We start from the raw sequence: 19,043 nt of genomic DNA on the forward strand, positions 1-19,043 counted from the left end.
ACTACATTTAAATGACTACAAAATAAATGTCACTTTCTCATAATAAATGTCAGTTTGCATAATTAGTCAGCTCTAAACATATTAGAACAATGTAAATACTGAATATTGAAATATTAATATAAATAAGCATTTATTATTGGCAGCAACAATGGAAATGTATAGTGAAAATGTGGCTTGGGTGCTTTAAAAACTGTTTGTTCCCTCAAATGATTTAAATATGGCCTCTGCAACTTGTTCCCATTTAAATTACTTCACAAGCCATTTCCTCAAATAAGGTACAAAGTCAGTTTTAGCACTTGTTAAATTATAACAAGTTCTCAGTTAGAAGACTATGAATTAATGAAGTTTTATTTTGTAATCTGCATTCCTAGGTTTAATCAAAACAGTGCTTTGGCTTCTTTTAATTGAAGAGAAAAATTAGTGAAAACTACAATAAATAACATTTGATGGTTTGTGCTGGAATACACGCTACGTCTTGAAATTATGACCGACAAATCTCTAAAGCTCAGTTTGAGGACAAATTTTAAGATTTAGGGCTAAATACATGTAGTTAAAATTCATAATTTCTTAGCACCCTGCATTCACTGCCAGCCAACTTTCAAAATATCTGGCTGATAAGGAAGCTGGCAGAGACCCCAAAGGAACAGAAGTTAGTGATACAAAGTAAGGCCTATGTGAATTTTCTGCTACTGGTTTTAGATTACTTGCCTCAGAAGCGTATGCACTGAAATGACTTGATTTTTAGACATATCCACACAATTATTCATAGGACGCACAGTTATAAGCTCCGGACCCTTGTCTGAACATTCAGGTATATCCGTGTTCACATGGGTGGCCATGCTCTCACATGTGCTATGAATTGTCAGGAATGCTGTTCAGAGTTGGCTGATCAAGAGATACACAGCGCAGAGGAACAGGATTTGAGACAGCCCAGGGTTTCCTCTTCAAGTAGGTTTAAAACTTTTTTTTTTTTTCTCACAACTTCCTTCCTGTTCTAACTGCCAGTGCTCAGAAGTCAGCCTTGAGAGACAGAGGCACCCAGGACAGGACGGAGACGTGAACCCCTGAATGTAAGTTGAAATACCTTCAGGGTAGGGGAGGCTACAGGTGAGCACAGACAAATGGAGGAATCTCTACACCAGACTGCAGTCCTCTACGGTTTATTTTTTTGAGAGGGGTTGTGCCTCTTTAAAACAAACTTTATGAAAAGAAAGTACCAGGAGGCTGCAGAGAAGGGGAAGTCAGAGCCGGGTGTGGCAGCAGTGACTCAGGGGAGGCACCTCGGTGAGGGAGGGTGAGTGCTGCAGCCCAGGAGATAAATTCTGGATGTCCTGGAAAAGGGCTTTGCGTGTACCCACCGGGCGTGCCTGGCCAGGTTCCTACAAGGTTGGAGCCGGCATCTCGCCAAGCTCAGAAGCAAAAAGACTGTAGATCCAAACTGATACGAAACGCGTTGGTGGATGGTGGGTTTCTGCTGGGGTGGAGATGTGTGGTTTCCTGTTTATAGGCAGACTTTAAAGAGACTGGTTGAAAAGAAAAAAAAAGGGTTCAAAGTTGTCAAATATTAAGCTCTTTTCCACTGAAGAATTTTCTGGGGATATAAGAGAAATGCATAATGAAAGCCTCCCCTAGGGTACAGTGGGATTTAATTATCCAGGGGGCAGCATGGCTATTTCTCATCGCTCTACAGGGATAGCATTTCTACCATTAGCAAAAGCCAGTGAGATGGGCAAAAAGATAAGTGCTGTTGTTGCCAAAGACCATCTTTTTACCTCTGAGAGAACTAAAAGCAAACACAGAAGACACCAAACAATTTATTAAGAGATACATTCTAGAAAAATCCAAGTGGGCTCAGATAGGACCCCCAGTCAGTGGGCCTTCAAAATGTCAGGGTCTGAATTTGGCAGCCATGAGAAGTGCTTTAGGTGTGACCTGAAATACTTTCTTCCTTTTTAGAGGATGTCCTAGGCAGCATGTTTTAGAAAGTGGTCTGTAATTAAACTCTGGACCTAGGGTAACTTGTGGCATGGGTCTGATAAACTCTGAGCTGTTCTTCTGCTCAGGGCCGGGGAACGCAGATTGCTCCTACATGGAGGTCCCATAGTCACCCCTTCACGTAGAGACCAAGAACCACTGAATTCAGGGTTAGCATGTTGGAGCCTCAGTGCAGGAATGATCAAGCAAAGGAAATCAAGCGGCCTGTGCTGGCCCCAGAGAGTTCAGTCATAGGCAACCATCATTCACCTTCGCCATTGCTTTGTTTCATTACATTTATAAGGAAACATCCCTCCCAGATCCAGATATGACACAGGCATAGTAAGATCATCTTATTATTTCCTGAGATGTGTGGACTTCTGAGGGAATTGTTTATTCCCCATCCATACCGCACAGATCCAGCACACGTGGAATAACCACGTTATAGCCGAACAAAGGCTGGCATCTTCCAGGCATTGGAATTTGGTCCTTATTTGGGAGAACTTGAGTTTGTCCCTCAGGAAGTATCCTCTGAGCAACGTCAAGGTTCTGTTTTCAGTGGAAACTCAGAACAGCAGAGTCAATCTGATGCAAAGATGAGGGCCCCGACCAATTCATGGGAGTGCAATAAATTCCAAACTTCAGCTGGCAGGAAGAGAGGTGCCTTGGGGGGAGTAAAAATTAAGCAGATAGAGAAAGAGAAACAACGTAAGTGGAGGGCCTTCTTTGTGTCAGGTCTGGTATGAGAAATTTATAAATCTGAATTCTGAGAGGACAGGAAGGCTCAGAAGTGTTCAGTGACTTGGCTAAGGTCACACACTGGTGCAAAAAAGAACCAGTAGCTACAATGCCTCAGAGGGACATTTTAGGAAATGCCCATGGAAGAAGTATTCTTTAATCCCACATTCTGAGCATCCTTGTTCCAGGGTCAGTGTTATTGTCACCCAGGATCTTGGGTTAGAGTCCATACTGGCATCCCCAGAGATGGGTCTCATGTTACTCCTGAAACTTCAACATTTATCCATTCAATGAAGAATCACTGGGTCCCTCCCTGCTGGTTTGCACACACTCTGGTTTCCACAGCCAGAGCTTGTAAAAATTCACTTGGGTTTTCTTAGAGGGGCTGATAGTCACCATTTGTGCTTATAAAAATTGTCTCTACTTCTGTCTAACTTTTCATGCTTAATTTAAAACCTCTGTGAATGGATCGAGTAGTTGCAGTGTAGTCTTTTGCCCAGTAATGGCTGCCTTAATGCAGTTTTCTTTGAGGATTATTTAAAATGAATGTTTGTGGAAATAGAGTGACTTCACACAGTAGAGGCTCAGGAAAGTTGAATGCATCCGCTGAGTTCTCCCTCCTTTTGCATATAAATCTGGGTGTCCTGGGGCATTGGTCCTAGGACTACCCCCCTTCTTCCTTGATACTAAAATCTATGGATGCTCTGAGTCCCGTGCCCTCAGTATCAGCAGAAGACCAACTGTACTATGAATGTCCAGGAAGAAATGATGTATTATTTCTTGGGAAATAATTATTTCAAGGGAAATGCTAAAGAATTCTGCTTCTAGGAACCTGTACCCTCCTCTGATTGATCTTAATGTTTATTGTATGTAACAAGACACTGTCCTCTCAGGTATTGGGTTGGTTCCTCTTATCCAGCACTGCAGTTTCAGATGTTCTTGGTGGGGCGGAGGTAGTAAAAAGCAGCTCTGAGAAGCCCTGGAAGCACCAATTCCTCTAGGTCACTAGGGAATAGTGACACACCAGAAAGGAATCCAGAACCAAGACAGCTTCTGGAGTCCCGAAGGATAAACTTGGATTCCCCAAATGAGCCAAATTACCACGTAGACAGCAAAGCAGACCCAAATCCTCCTCAACTGGCTCTGAGATGGTCCAGCTCTCCATGACCTTCTGTAAAGCTACAACCCCAGATTTGGGGAAAGTGGGCATATCCTGGATATTGGGAGACAAAGATGACAGGGAAAGCTGATGCTCACATAGGTACTTCTCTGATGGAAATCCCCTACTTCTGTTACTTCCACATTTCTCTCTCTCTCTCCCTCCACTTTACTCTTTTATCTAATACTCCTGGCCTGTGCATCTAGAAGCATGATCTGGCAACTTTGGGGCATGAGTTAAGTCTCCACTGTGCTTTGCTCCAGAGCCAGAGGGAATTCTCTCCATTAGCTGTGCCTGTGTCTCCTGTCATTTCCCATCATTCACAGAGTGACCCCTGACTTCACTTATGAAAGGGAGCAATAAATAGAATCTAAAATTAAATAGCTTTTTAAAGAAATATAATAGTGACAGTCTTATTTTATGGCTGACTCAGTTCATAAACAATCCTTGCAATTCCCAGAACTTCTTGTCTCTTTTGTACTCCTCAAAGAGACAAAATCTATTTTTAAGAAGGAAGGAGATGACCTTGTCAACACTGCAGATCCAAAAGAAAGCATTGGGGTCTGGCAGTCAGTTACCTTGCTGAAGCTGAAACTGTAGCAAAACAGACAGTGTCACCAGGAAGGGAGGAGAGGAAGGGGATAGAGTGTTATTGAACATCTACTATTGACCAGGATAGTCCAAGAACTTTTCATGTTTTCTCCCACTCTTCAACCCTGTAAAGAAAGATTATTATTCCCACTTTACTGGTGGAAAAACTTGGGCTCAATGAGGTTAATAACTGGCTTAAGTCCCATAAAAAGTCAATCGTGGATGCACATTTTGAATTTCTGGTCCATCGGTCTCGAAGTTCAAGTTCCAGGAGACATACAGGGTCATCTTTCTATGAATTAACCAGGTGATGTGTTTCATCTAAACTCAAGAGTTTTACCTTTTCTTGCCCTCCACTTATTTAGAACTGCATTAATGAACCAGAAGAGTGTGCTCCATCCTGGAGACTGGTAAAATCTTAAGTGCATTTCACTTTCAGTGTCTTGGAAATTTCACTGAATTTGTAAGCAAAGACACTGACTTGTGCTATGTTATACTCATACCATGAGTACCCACCCTAATTTAATTCGTCATTTTAATTGAGCCAGAGAGGATTAAGTTCCTGCCTCAGCCCATCTAAATCTTGGCACTGTTTCACTGAATACTAAACATGGGTGTGTGTGGGTTTGCTGTGAAAATTCACATGTGTAGGCATCTGTGAAGCAGGAAATAGATAACTAGAGTGGTGAGCACATAAAAAAAAAAAAAGCGTATGTGCTTTGGGGCCTTATGAAATATAAAATTGATAATTCTCCATTTCACTTCTACTGTGTAAAGAACCAAAGTCAAAAACACCCTACAAAGAAAGAAACAAACAAAACAACCCTGCTCTTTGTGGGGGTGAGCTGCAGAGGGAGGTAAGCAGACCCCAACAAGAATGTTCTATGCCAATGGGCTGGGTTCTCCCCAACCTCACCTCCACTTACTCTTTCCCTTTCTTGTTTTACAGCCTTCTTTAACTTAGGAGCATTAGGGTCATTGAATTATGAAGGGGTCTCAGAGATCTTTTAACGCAACGATTTCATTTTGCAGAGACCAAAACTGGAGCAGAGGTTTAGTGACTTGCGCAAGGGGACGTGGAGCCTAGTTGCACCGAAACCCTCTTTATGTGACACTTCCCTGACTTGCTAAAGCCGCCCTGCAGAGTTTTGCAAAGCAGCACTTACCTCTGCCTGTGCACCCCCCAGGGAGATTCCCACAATGACCAACCGAGCTCTCCAGATCTCTCCAGTTTCATTATTACTTCTTAAATAAAGAAAGCTGGAGCCGACAGAGCGACAGAGCGTAGAGCCTCAGGTCAGACCACCCGGGCTCACACATTCATTTTGCCACTTACACAACAAGTCTTCTTGGGCAAGTTACTTACCTCACCTTTAGGTTCCTGATCTCTAGAAGGGAATGATGATAACGGCCGTCCTTAAGGTTGTGGTGAGGACTAAATGAGATAATCCTCATGACAGCATTTAACATTTGTGTGATAACTGTTAGAATTATTATCATCAATTACAAAGCCAGCTGTTCTTTAGATGATGAGATTAGAAAAAAGTCTGGAATTTCCATAAAATTCCTATTTTCACTCCAGCAGCACCCATAAAACGGAAAAGAGAAAAATGAGGGAGTTCCCTGGTGGCCTAGGGGTTAGGATTCTGGGCTTTCACTGCCATGGTCCGGGAACTGAGATACTGCAAGCTGCACGGTGCAGCCAAAAAACAAAAAACAAAAAACAGTAAAAATTATTTAAAAAAAAAAAAAAGGAAAACTGTATTTGTAGTTCAATATACATACACAGGTAGTCTGGGAAACCATTGTCAAGATATATAAACCAGTTGGGGCTTTGGGAGGATCTGAAGTTCCCTGGAAATGAACTGTGAAATTGAAAATGTAGGATCTTTGGGGAATTCACATAAATTTGAAATAGTAAAACAGAGGTAGGTAGTCTCTTATATACACCGGTGAAATAAGGTAATTGAATGGCAATTTAGCTGACACTTGACTACAAGTAAAGGCCTTAGAAAAGGAAAGCACCTAGAGATGGTCTACCCTAACCCCTCACTTCCCAAGATGAGGAAAGGAAGATCACAGCAGCTGGAACATTTGCTCACAGGGTTACAGCTAGTTAGTGGCAAAGCCAGAATGAAAACTCATGCATGATGAGGCCTAGTTCAGTGAGGGAATGATTATCCAAAATCAAATAAATTGACCCAGAACTCTTCCCTAAAACTGCCCCCGTGCACCATTGCTCTTCTGCTGGGCTTGTGGTCAGATCCAGATGTTACCTGGTATCTTCTCCTGCTTCAGAGAGCCAAAATTTCAGGTTCACAGACAGTACCCTTGGCTTGAGGCTGAGTGTGTCATTGGTCTGGCCAGGCTTCAGAGACAAGCAAGCTTCCCCTTTAACACTCAACGCTCTGCTTCATTGTTTCCAAAAGTTACAGTTTCAAGGTCAAGCTCTTAATCATGGACTTCAGTAGAATCTACATAGGACTTCAGGAGTCCATGAACCCCTGTACTGCATGCACAATTTCATGGGCTTTTTCCATTTTTCCTTTTATGAGGACCATGACCCTTACCCGATTTTTAAACAGCTTTGTAATCTCCAAAAAGATTAAGAACCATCAGTCAAACAAGCTGGGCTTTTTGATATGGCTAGATTGCTCTTCCTCCAACGTTTTCTCCACTTTGGAGAATAACTTAAATATCAGAATGTGCTAAAGTACAGTGTCTTGTAAATACTGGATGCTCATCATATATTTGTGACCTTAATTTTGCTTTAAAAAGGCCTTTCCCTGAGAAGTGGTTTCCAGTCCTTTATTTGCCATATTATGACATTTTCATCTTTTTTTCCAATCAGCTCTTCAGAGTGAACTGGTTTGGGGTCATCTGACTTCATATCTCTTTTTTTTTATGCTATATAATTAGACCAAATTATTTTCATGTAGTCCCGAATTTCCTCCTCTTGACTCTAGTAATCCCACATTATCCTCTGATGTTCAATGTCTTTAAATAAATTTTTGGCTCTTTTTTCTTTTTTTCTTTTTTTTCTTTTTTTGTGGTACACGGGCCTCTAACTGTTGTGGCCTCTCCCATAGCGGAGCACAGGCTCCGGATGCGCAGGCTCAGCGGCCATGGCTCACGGGCCCAGCCACTCCGCGGCATGTGTTCCCGGACCGGGGCAGGAACCCGTGTCCCCTGCATCGGCAGGCAGACTCTCAACCACTGTGCCAACAGGGAAGCCCTTTTGGATCATTTTTATAGAGCAATTATTGTATCTGTAATGAATCAAGGAAATTTAAAAGTGACACAAGTCTCAGATTCACTAATGAAAAGATCAAGCTCTAGATGACAGATAAATTGACTTGTCAATGATTACACTGTGAGAAGTTAGGAAATGCTGTCCTAGACCAGATCTTTCTCTCTCTGTCTCTCTGTCTCTGTCTCTCTGTCTCTGTCTCTCTCTCTTTTCAAAATTGATATTTGAGGGTGCAGAATTACAATTCCCTAGGTTAGTAAAGTCACCTTGATCTACTGTGATGTCTTCATCTCATGGTCAAACTTCAAGCACATGACTTGTTAGAACCAAACAATATATTCCAGAAAGTCCTGCCTATGGGGGCTGAGATGTTTTCATCTGTAGATAGCTTTCCTGATGCTCTGTCTGCAGGTTTCTTATGTGACCTCTACCCTGGATATCTGGTCAGGCTCCAGAGGAGAACCTGTCTCATCTGATTAGTCTCCTCTGGGTTGCTCTTTATGTGTGGCTTAATGGTTGTCCTTAAACTACCCACAACCTACAACCTCCACCCACTGCATCCTTCACTGTTTTTCCAACCAGTTCATTCACTTTCCCTGAGTGTTGTTTGTAACATGAGTTGAGTTAGTCACTCTGTTTATTGTGATCTTCTCTAGAGGCTCAACTCTGAGTGGAGCTGGTTCTGTAGCTGAAGCAAGAGTTGCCATAGGAACAGGCCTACATGCTTCCTGCCTACACAGGAAGTGGACCTGGGCATTGCAATACTGTTTTCAGAGTTGATCAAGAGTCACAGTGTTTGGCTTGTTTTTTTGCTGGAAGAGGACTGATGAGCCAGGAGATATGATTTCTTTTCCTTCCTTTTTTTTTATTCTGTTAAAACTGCTTTTGTTTGGCTCCACTTCCAAATTATTTTTCTTCCTGTTGCCAATAATAGTGACATTGAGACTCAAAACCATAACTGACTTTGGCCAGACACAGCTTCACTCTCAGGGGACTTTATAGAGATTTGAAGAGTCACTCAGGATGAGATGTGATAGGTATTTACTTAGTGTTCTGCCACTTCCAGCACTAAAGCCTTTACCCAAGACAGGGAAGAGAGTTACCCTCAGAGCAGAACAAAAGGAAATCAGGACATCATCTCCTTCTCCAAATATCTCCCTTGTTTCCCCAAATAGCTCCATTGCTCCCAGCCATGGGGCCTGAAATTCTTCCAGTAGAGATTTCTTCCTCTAATTTATTAAGACAAGGCATCTCACCCCGCTATGTGAACTTGGGCAATTCTTTTAACCTCTGGGTTTCAAGGTTCTCAATGATTAAATTAGGGTTTGGAATATATTACCTCTAAGGGTCACTTCAGCTCTGAAAAGCTCTGACTATACATGCCCTAAGAGGAATAATTTTTAAATTTATCATTCATTCATCAACACTTATATGTGAATAATTTTATTAGATCTTCCCTCAATGTTTTAACACAAAACAAGTAAATATAAATGATGATGGAAGAAGACAGACCCTAGAGTATGCCCAGGTGAGGTCTTAGAGCATAAGGTCAGTCAGGGGAAATCTCGAGAGGGTAGAGATGTACCAAAAGGGAAGTGGAAATTGATAGAAGGTACTAAAGACACAGTTACAATTTGTCTGGAGGAATTTAGAGTCCTTTGCTATTTTGTGTCATTTCAAAAGAACAGAAGATCTTTATATATAGAACCTATTAAGTCAATGAATGAACGCTTATAAAATGGCTGAACTCTTCCAGTGTCTTGGGAGATTCAAGAGAAACACAACACTTAGTACCTGCCCTCAAGGAATTATTAGCAGTGTTGGGTGAAAAACAATCAGACACTCAGGCAGGTATCACAGGGACCTACAACTTCTCATGAGTTAACCTTTGAGCTCTTGCAGGAGTTCAGGGAAAGAGTCAATGAATGGGAAAGAGCTAACTTTTTTTAGCATGTACTTGAAACCATCATAACTGGGATTGTACACACTGAGCACTTTGACACTGGCAAGGCTGGCTGGATTTGGAGGACTGTGATAATTTCTATAAGTATATGAGCTAGGGCCACTCATTATCGTCCAGGACAACTGTGCTATGTTGTTTCACTTGTTTTACAGGATTCCCAAAGAGTTACTTTTTTTCTGTCAGTTTCATTCAGTGAGCAGGAGGGACTCATCACAGTATGGTAACATTCAGGCATGTGAAAGGAAAGCCTGGAATGCATTATATCCTTATTTTGTGAAATAGAATGAGGCTGAATTAGGGGAAAATCTGGAAAATCACTGACAATTACACAAGTTCATTAGGGCAAAAATAATGCTAAGAACAGCCCCACAAACATCGCTCATATCCACTGACTTTTGGCTAATAGACCCTCCTCTCTCTCTCTCTTTCTTTCTCTCCCTCCCTCTCTCTCTAGATCAAAATGACTGAAAAGGCCCCAGAATCACACCTGGAGGAGGAGGAGGAGGAGCTGGATGGCAAGCTCAGTTACAAGCCTCCACCACAGAAGTCCCTGAAGGAGCTGCAGGAGATGGACAAAGATGATGAAAGTCTAGCTAAGTACAAGAAAACGCTCCTGGGGGACGGTCCTGTGGTAGAAGGTGTGTGTGTGCCGAGATGGGGGGCAGGTGGAGGGGCACTGACAAGGCAGACATTTCAGCTACTCAGGAGCAGTTGCAAAGGAAAGTGTACCAAGTGCCTCCAGGGTTAAGTGAGTGAGGTGCAATCTCTATGTGCCGAATCAAGTTATGGACCAGATAATTAAGTTTTCTTCGGAGATAAGGTGCAAGTTAACATTGAAATAGATAAAAATAACACATAGGGAGGGTTTAGAAGGAATGTCAGACTACCACTCAGAATTGTATTCTCTCCACGATTGCTCACATTCTCTCTTTTCCTTCTCTTTCTCGTTCTCACTCCTTACCTAAATAACCATCTCTTCCACATACACGTACGCAATGGCGGACTAAGACATGGCCCAAAGATATGGATGGGCCGTGACTAACCAGCAGAGTACACATAGCCACTCAGGAAATGTCTGCTGTTGATGATTGAGATGGACCTACAAATACCTGAAGCAGAAATAGCATCACTGGAATGTATAAGGCCACTAAGACCAAGCATGGTGAATCTGCCACTTCCATTTCTATTTCTCCTCCAGATGGAGATATCCCTTTTCTTTTTTATCTTCTCTCTCTCTCCTACTTTAAATGCGCACACACACACACATACACACAGTGCGTAAATACCTTCTCTCTGTGCTTACATTCCCTTTTGAATCCTGCAGACCCAACAGCCCCCAATGTCACTGTCACCCGTCTTACCCTGGTTTGTGAAAGTGCCCCAGGACCAATCACCATGGACCTCACTGGTAAGTGGACACATCTGTTCTGTTCAGTGGCGCCTAACAGCATCACTGGTTTTTGTCCTCTGTCTCAGCAAAAAAAAAGAGAAAAATCCTGGTAAAGTGAATTCTAGTAAGGTATGCTGAGACCAGTTCGCAAATCATAGTTTTCACAGTATTTACTGTGCTTAATGAAAAGTCCAGTCTCTGTCTCTACTTGAAAAGGGGTCAGGTGTAAGTACTGGATATATCTACCTGTATCATATTTACTTCAGATTTTTATCTCCACATGGTAGCAGGAGAATTACTATTTGTGTAAAAAGACTGCTGATGGAAATGTTAAGAAGCAAGCTGTATGCTTCTGAAATGGTAATATTTATACCATCTAAACATCAGAGAAAATATTGACCTTACCTCAGCTACAGAACTTACCCGAAGACAGGAAGCAATCTAAGACCTCCTGAATAATGCTAGGAATTCCACTATTAAATACACATTATTTAACTTAAAGCTCTGATTCTTTTAAAGAAGCAACTTCCTCCACTAAAGATGTACAAATGAACATGTTATTTTCTTTCACTTTATTGTGACAAGGGTCAAGTCCTTTCCTGAGACTTAGGTCTGGAGGAAATGAGGAGAGACGGGAAGGGGGCTGATTTGGGGAAAACTGGCAAATGGGAGGAATGAGGAAAGGGCCACTGAGCTAGGGGTTGGGGGTATGAAAGGCAGGTCTTAGTAAAATACAAACAATTATTACCAGATTCAAAAACATGGACTCATGAGACAGAATATAGCATGACTCTAGAACAGTAGGCTTAGCAGTCAGGAGGTGGTTCCCCTCACACAGGACACATCCACTGTTTACCTTATATGGGCTTTTTGTCAGAGAGAGGAAATTGGAGGCTAAGACACACTTCCTATTCAACCGAAATCATTACAGCATACATTCAACTACCTCCACGTTCTAGCATCTCTCCAAGAGAGAAACTCTCTCTCTCTCTCTCTCATCGGACCTCAGACCTCTTCCTGTGTGAAATTGCATAAAGTTACCGGGTACAGCCATCATTTTGCAAGATAAGGTCTGAATTGGCACTAAGGAAACCTGCTCTGTTCAGAAGGGCTTGATGATGTTGCAGGGAAAACTTGGTCTCTGTCCTCTTTTCCCAGCAGCAAGAAAACCAAATTCAGGTTTCTGTCACAAAAGAGCTATGGAGGTGAATCGCAGATGTATACATAGGATGCTGGTACCAACTCTGTACATGAAGCAGCTGCACAGAACTGTGCAAAACATACACACACACACACACACACACACACACACAGAGTCACCCCGAATGTCAAATTATACAGGATCACATTGGGAGAGGAGCAGAGAAAGATCACCTCTCTAACCAGGGTACAGGAATTAGGGGCAGTTCTCAGTTTTATGGAGCCTGAAGCTTTTATAACTTAAGTGATGTTTCCTTTTCCTTAAGAAAAATAATATGAAATTGCAAATGCAAAAGCAAAATTAAGTACCAAAGTGAAATTTTTTTTAGAATGATAAAAAGGAACCAAATGAGTACATTTTTTAAAGCTAGAAAACACCACAGATGCTAACAAATCTACAAAAACAGATAGCTGGCACTCATATAATATTTTTCTCCTATTTCTTTATTTGAGGGGTGGGGGCAGAGTCTTTAACCATAACATCTTACATATTCTTAAGGTTGCAGTCAAACTTGGGGAAAAGCTCTATCACATTTTTTTCACATCTGGCTGCAAGATTTCAGGCATTTCAAATGTGTGTTTGTGCAGCAACTAATCTCGGACATTCTTTGACTTGAGGATCATGTGGACCATATTGCTCTGAGGAGCCCAGCAAGTGGCTCTGGAGCTTCAACTTCATTCATCCCCTTGTGAATGTCCTTCTGAGGAGAATTAACTCTTTCAAAATCCACTTCTACAGGGGATCTGGAAGCCCTCAAAAAAGAATCCTTTGTGCTAAAGGAAGGGGTTGAATATAGAGTCAAAATTAACTTCAAAGTAAGTATCTGGTTTTGTATGTTTTAATAAAGTTTAAATCCTTCCTATAATCAGAGGAAGAAAAAATCAAATTTCTTGCATTATCACGTTGGCATACTTTTTGTTTATTTCTCTTTTTTTCCCTGGACTGTCCTCTCCCCAATCCTGGGCTCTACCTGTTACAGGTGCACCTTTGCTTCATGCCTTTTTCCAGCCAGGACCCTTCCCTTGGACTCTCCCTTGATCACTGAAGCCAATGAGATCCCTCTCCTGGGACCTTCTAATATTCCCATCCACAAGACACACATTACTTTGTATTATATCACTTGGATCATTTCTCCCCTATTCAGCCTAAACACCTTGAGATAGGGAGATATCTATCCCTTCTTTGCAATATTTCAAGCAAAACTTTGTAAATGGTAGATATTTCATGACTATTCATTGAGAAATAGATAAATGAATGAATCAATTAATAGGAAAAGAAAATAGAACAGCTAGAGCCTCAGCTATAATTGCTCAAGGATATATAAATCCAGGGGGTGTGGTGCTTGATAAATAACTGGAAATTACAACTTAGTTGTAGAGCAGGTAAACAAGTAAGAGCAAAACTAAATAAGAGATAAACTGACATAGAGTGAATAGGCCCATATCCCAGCAAGCAACCAAAATCAAGGAGAAAAGTAACCTTGACTTTGAAAACAAATGAGTTAGAAATTCACTGTTTGCATTTAATTGCTTATATGTGCCTTGGTTGCCCCTCACTCCCAATTGGTCACTTCCTCCAGGGCTTGGGCTCCACCAACAAAGACCCCATCTGCCCTCTCTATTTGCACACCAGCCCTTATTTCTCAAAGGTTCAGGATATGATTCAGGGTCTTTGGACAATCATTCCCCACCACAAACAAATATGCCTCAAAATAATTTCCTTCTGAAAATATTTGTTGATGCCTACTCTATAATAGACACTCTATAATAGTCACTTACTTGTTTCCTGTATTTATTACTAAAGCACCTGAGAGTTTAGTAAGGCATTGTATCCAAATATGCTTCAAATGGGTTTCACATCAGTCCAATTTCGAATCATTAATGCTACTGCCTTAATTTTTCAATTTAACAAGCAGTTGGGATTGACACGTATACATTAATATGTATAAGATAGATAACTAGTAGGAACCTGCTGTATAAAAATAAATAAATAAAATTCAAAAAGAAAATGTTGATGTGAATAAGATGAGAAGGAAAGGTCTGCTGCATGGGCTTCTGCCATGGGTGGGAAGGTCGGGGTTGGGTCCTTGGCAGTCAGGATTACACATGAAGGCGATGGAGGAGGTGGGCACAGAAAGCAGTTTTCAGGTCCCATCCACTTCAGAGATTTGGCCTTGTCTCTAACAGGGAAAGATCACTCTCTATGTGTAACCCACATAAAGTCGAACCGCCCTATGGCCTGTCCCAGCGTGGATCGAGGAAGAAACCCCAGTTCAAAACTGAAAATATGTAATTGGAAAGTGATTGAAATCTTTACTGATGTCTCTTGAAAAATGTCCAGGAAAGTTTGCATTCATAACACCAGCAACACACCCTAGAATCCTCTTTCATTAACTCTCTTAGTTGTTCTCAAAGTTCTTCTCTTTCTTCCTCAAAACTTAACAACACTCTCCCAAAACTGGGACGGTTCTTTTAGTTTCTTCCCCTTTTCCTTCTGCCTCCCAAGGAGATGTGGTATATGGGATTTCCATGGCCCTCACTTTTAGTCATGCTCCCAGTAAACTGTCTTTTCCTGGGCTGGAAAAGACAATTGGGAGGGATGTGCAGGCAGAGGAAGAGAATAACTAGGAATATTTATACTTTTCTTTCGTCTGTCTCAACCATATTTATATTAAATGAACACTCTATTGAGCAGTAGAAAAACAGGAGTCTCTTTATTTTGAAGCCCTTATTTACTACTCTGCCACCATTCCTGTTTTTTGGTCTTTTAACCACCAGACCACGTCTTCTACTAGGCCCAGAAGACCAGCTTAGAGACTTCCAGAAAGATGCATTCATTTTTCCTATTTCTATGAGTCACATGTGGAGGTCAGAGGAATTAGAAAGTTTGGGTTTCATTTCATGACAGTTTCTTCTATGAAGCTGTTTTCATTCTGTCTGCTTTTGGTAGGTTTATGCTACAGATTTTACTCAGTGACACTTTCAAACCTCAGCTGGCAGTATTCACTGCTATGCTACCTCATTGCCAACAAAACAAAATGTAGCACTGACAGATTGCTTTAACTACTCTGTCCAAAACAAAAAGGGAGTCCTACCTATTGTTGAGGAGAAACTATTTTTAAGATGCTTTAATTCTTACATCGGTGAACAATTAACCAAGCCATCCAGCTAATGCTGCCATGCCCACTTTAATTTGTTTGTATAAACATGACCACTGTATAAAATTAACAGAGAGACCAGTTCAGTCCTAGGTAGAATGAATCATGGAAAAACAAAGTGCTTGGGCTGTCTATATTTTCATTCTGCTTTAGTAAATTTTCTTTGAAAGGCTTGGGAAAGTGGCAAGATCTCAGACAATGTCTGAAAATGACAGCCATCCAGAATACTTGCCAGATGCAAATGGATTTCATCCATTATTTACATATGAGGGGGATGTTTTCCTGTGACCCATCTCCTCATCTCTAGACTCCAATCACAGTTACATTACAGGCAAAGTCATCTTCTAGACCTGATTTTCCATTACGACTTTTCTCTTTGTTTTTCATATGTTAGGTGGATCATTTCTGAAGTTAGGATTTTTCAGATATTTACACAATAGTTTCCACTGGTACCTTTGTAACCTAAAACAAGGATGGTCTTCTGGCCAGTAATATCAGGGAGGGGAGATCAAGACCATTCTCTGGACCGTTGAGGAAGGAGAAATGTAATGAAGAATATTGAGACAATGTTGTAATTAACCATCCCATCCCTGACACCAAAAATCACAGGATTAGACAGTTACAACCAGATTGGTAACGTTGAGTCTTGTGACCTCCTCTCTCCAACATCTGCCTCATCACTGCACTAAAAGACAGTAGTAACTTATTCTGAATCAAATCTTCAGTCCTTTTGTCCGCAGAGAAGCCTCAGCTAGGTAGGATCAGCATGAAAGATGAGGAAAAATGAAAGATCCTCTCTAATCTGAATTGCTTGGATCCTTCCCACCTACAGGTGAACAAGGATATTGTGTCAGGACTGAAATATGTTCAACACACCTACCGGACTGGGGTGAAAGGTAAAGTATCCACACTTTCCACTGTCCCAAACTCTGCTTCTCACTGACACTTAAACTTCAGATTATTAGTATTTTTTTTTTTTTTTTTTTTTGCGGTATGCGGGCCTCTCACTGTTGTGGCCTCTCCCGTTGTGGAGCACAGGCTCCGGACGCGCAGGCTCAACGGCCATGGCTCACGAGCCCAGCCGCTCCACGGCATGTGGGATCTTCCTGGACCGGGGCACGAACCCGTGTCCCCTGCATCTGTAGGCGTACTCTCAACCACTGCGCCACCAGGGAAGCCCTTTAAAGTTCCCTTTTACCTGAAGGTGTCACACAGCATCCCCCAGAAGTGTGAAACAATAATGTGTAGGTCAGTTCCTCCAAACCAATCAATGAGGGCTAGGGAAGACACTGATCAATTTGCATGACATAGAGAACCACTCAGTGACTCAAATGCCACAGAAGACTGTTAACCTGAAAGACCTTGGTTGATCCTTCCAATACCTGGTCTCATGAAAAACAATAGTTCAGTTTATTATTTTCCTTTGGGCGTAAAGACTGTGGTGCTTCACTTGGGCAAGAGGTCGATGAGGTGTCTGTAGCTATTCCTACAAGCTTATTCAAAACAACAGACAACTAAATGTCACCTGCCTGCTTACCTTTACTTATACTTTCTAATCCCTACTATTCTTTTTTTTTTTTTTTTTTTTTTGCGGTAGGCTAGCCTCTCACTGTTGTGGCCTCTCCCGTTGCGGAGCACAGGCTCCAGACGCGCAGGCCCAGCGGCCATGGCTCACGGGCCCAGCCGCTCCACGGCATGTGGGATCCTCCCAGACCGGGGCACGAACCCATGTCCCCTGCATCGGCAGGTGGACTCTCAACCACTGCGCCACCAGGGAAGCCCAGCCTACTATTCTTAATATATATCCCAGTTACCTGTTAATAACTTTGGTTGGCTATTTTTACCATCTGTCCCAGTTCATCACTATTTTTTTAACAAAACTATTGGTTTTTCCTTTCATTTAATTATTCCATCCATGAATTCTGTTCATTCTGATCCCCAGCTGTTACCTTATCTCCTCCAACTGTTCATAGAATGATAGTTTATAGATAGAAGACCCTTGAAGTTCATTGTATAGAAAAGAAAGAGAGGCTCCACAGTGTTAGGTAGTTGCAGAGCTGAAGCCAGAACTCAGGTCTCAACTAGTTGGAGATATTTTTTTATGGAGATAGAATTGACATATAACATTGTATCATTTTGAGGCTTATAGCATAATGATCTGATATATGTATACATTGCAAAATGATTACCAAAAGTTTAGTTAATACCCATCACCACAGATAGTTACAATGCTTTTTTCTTGTGTTGAGAACTTTTAATATCAACTCTCTCAGCAACTTCCAAATATACACTAGTGTACTGTTAACTATGGTCACCATGCTGTACATTACATCCCCAGGACTTACTTAGCTTATAACTGGAAGTTTGTACCTTTTGACCACCTGGGACATTTTTTATGGTATAATCTGCTACATCTCCATAAAAAGAGTCTTGATCCCCTTTGATTTAGGGCACTGATTCCCCACCTTCCTGAATCTCAAAATCAGCTGTAATGTGTTTTAAAGACACTGATTCTTGGGACCCACAGCAGATCACTAATCTTTGGGAATGGGTCAAAGAATAGTGTATTATTAAAAAGAACTCCACTTTAAAAAAAAAATGTTTTTAAGAGAAAAAAAAAAAAGTTGCCCCAGGTAAATCTGGTGTTTAGCCAGGATTGGAAACCATTGCTGTGGGCTTTGATCACAGTGAGCTGTGCTCCAAATTCTTCAGTGTGCAGTGTTTGTTTTCCCTCTACCAGGCTTTCACCCTAATGAACTTTTCTTTCTTCCTAGTGGATAAAGCAACATTCATGGTTGGCAGCTACGGGCCTCGGCCAGAGGAGTATGAGTTTCTGACTCCAACTGAGGAGGCCCCCAAGGGCATGCTGGCTCGAGGCACTTACCACAACAAATCCTTCTTCACGGATGATGACAAGCACGACCACCTTACCTGGGAGTGGAGCCTGTCCATCAAGAAGGACTGGACGGAATGAGTGCCCCTGCCCATCCCTTTCCCTACCTTTGCCACCCAGAAGAGCCCCGCCCCTCCTCCCTGACCACAGCTGAGCCCCTTCTCCAGCAACCTCCACCTTCTCTTATCGCTGCGTCCTCTCCCACACTGTCTCTCACAGTGGTCCCCCGAGCAAGATGCTTAAAACCCAGGCTTTAATCCTGCCCCCACACTTCTGATACCCTCTCACAGCCAGATCTCCCCAGTTCTCCATCCCAATAGACAATCATTTAATATTCCCTCTTTTATTCCCATTCGAGCAACTAGAGGCCAGGAAGTAGGCAAACTAGCACTAACAGTCATTTTGCCTTGGGTCCCTGTATCTCCGTCCCATCCCTGGATTCTCCTGTGGTTGCTGCTGGTTCACTGAAGGTCCCTAATCACATTCCCTGCCAACTGGGGTTCTTCTTTATTGGGAGACACTGTAAACAGCACAAGAGTACAAGAATAAAACAGTTGTATGATCCGATTGAGACCCTCATTTCTTTGCCTTCTTCCTTCAAACAAATATGGTAACTGGATGGTTCCCGTTCATGAGTTTCCTCAGAGCACAGTACACGTGGTGTTACATCATTAGGAACAGTTTCATTCCCCTGTTCCAGTGCGATGGGCAATGAGCTTTCAGGATA

The 19,043-nt window shown here is 42.0% G+C and overlaps 1 protein-coding gene across 1 annotated transcript; it reads left to right on the plus strand.

Annotated features, from left to right (window-relative positions):
• The first annotated feature begins 1,014 nt into the window (after positions 1–1,014).
• Positions 1,015–18,883, plus strand: ARHGDIB (Rho GDP dissociation inhibitor beta). The gene is made up of 6 exons (XM_079714877.1): positions 1,015–1,070; positions 10,130–10,313; positions 11,000–11,083; positions 13,005–13,081; positions 16,256–16,319; positions 18,198–18,883. Exons 2-6 carry the CDS (start codon positions 10,136–10,138, stop codon positions 18,395–18,397), a joined length of 603 nt encoding a protein of 200 aa, XP_079571003.1. The 5' UTR covers positions 1,015–1,070; positions 10,130–10,135; the 3' UTR covers positions 18,398–18,883.
• The last annotated feature ends 160 nt before the right edge of the window (positions 18,884–19,043 follow it).

This window comes from Hyperoodon ampullatus (genome assembly GCF_949752795.1).
Source record: "Hyperoodon ampullatus genome assembly, chromosome: 11".
NCBI classification, from domain to species: domain Eukaryota; kingdom Metazoa; phylum Chordata; class Mammalia; order Artiodactyla; family Ziphiidae; genus Hyperoodon; species Hyperoodon ampullatus.

Bases quoted from the DNA above. Each gene is read 5' to 3' on its own strand.
- ARHGDIB (XM_079714877.1), top strand. From the start codon at position 10,136: ATGACTGAAAAGGCCCCAGAATCACACCTGGAGGAGGAGGAGGAGGAG. The intron at 10,314-10,999 runs GTGTGTGTGTGC...TGAATCCTGCAG, and splicing joins GGACGGTCCTGTGGTAGAAG to ACCCAACAGCCCCCAATGTC. The intron at 13,082-16,255 runs GTAAGTATCTGG...TCCCACCTACAG, and splicing joins GAGTCAAAATTAACTTCAAA to GTGAACAAGGATATTGTGTC.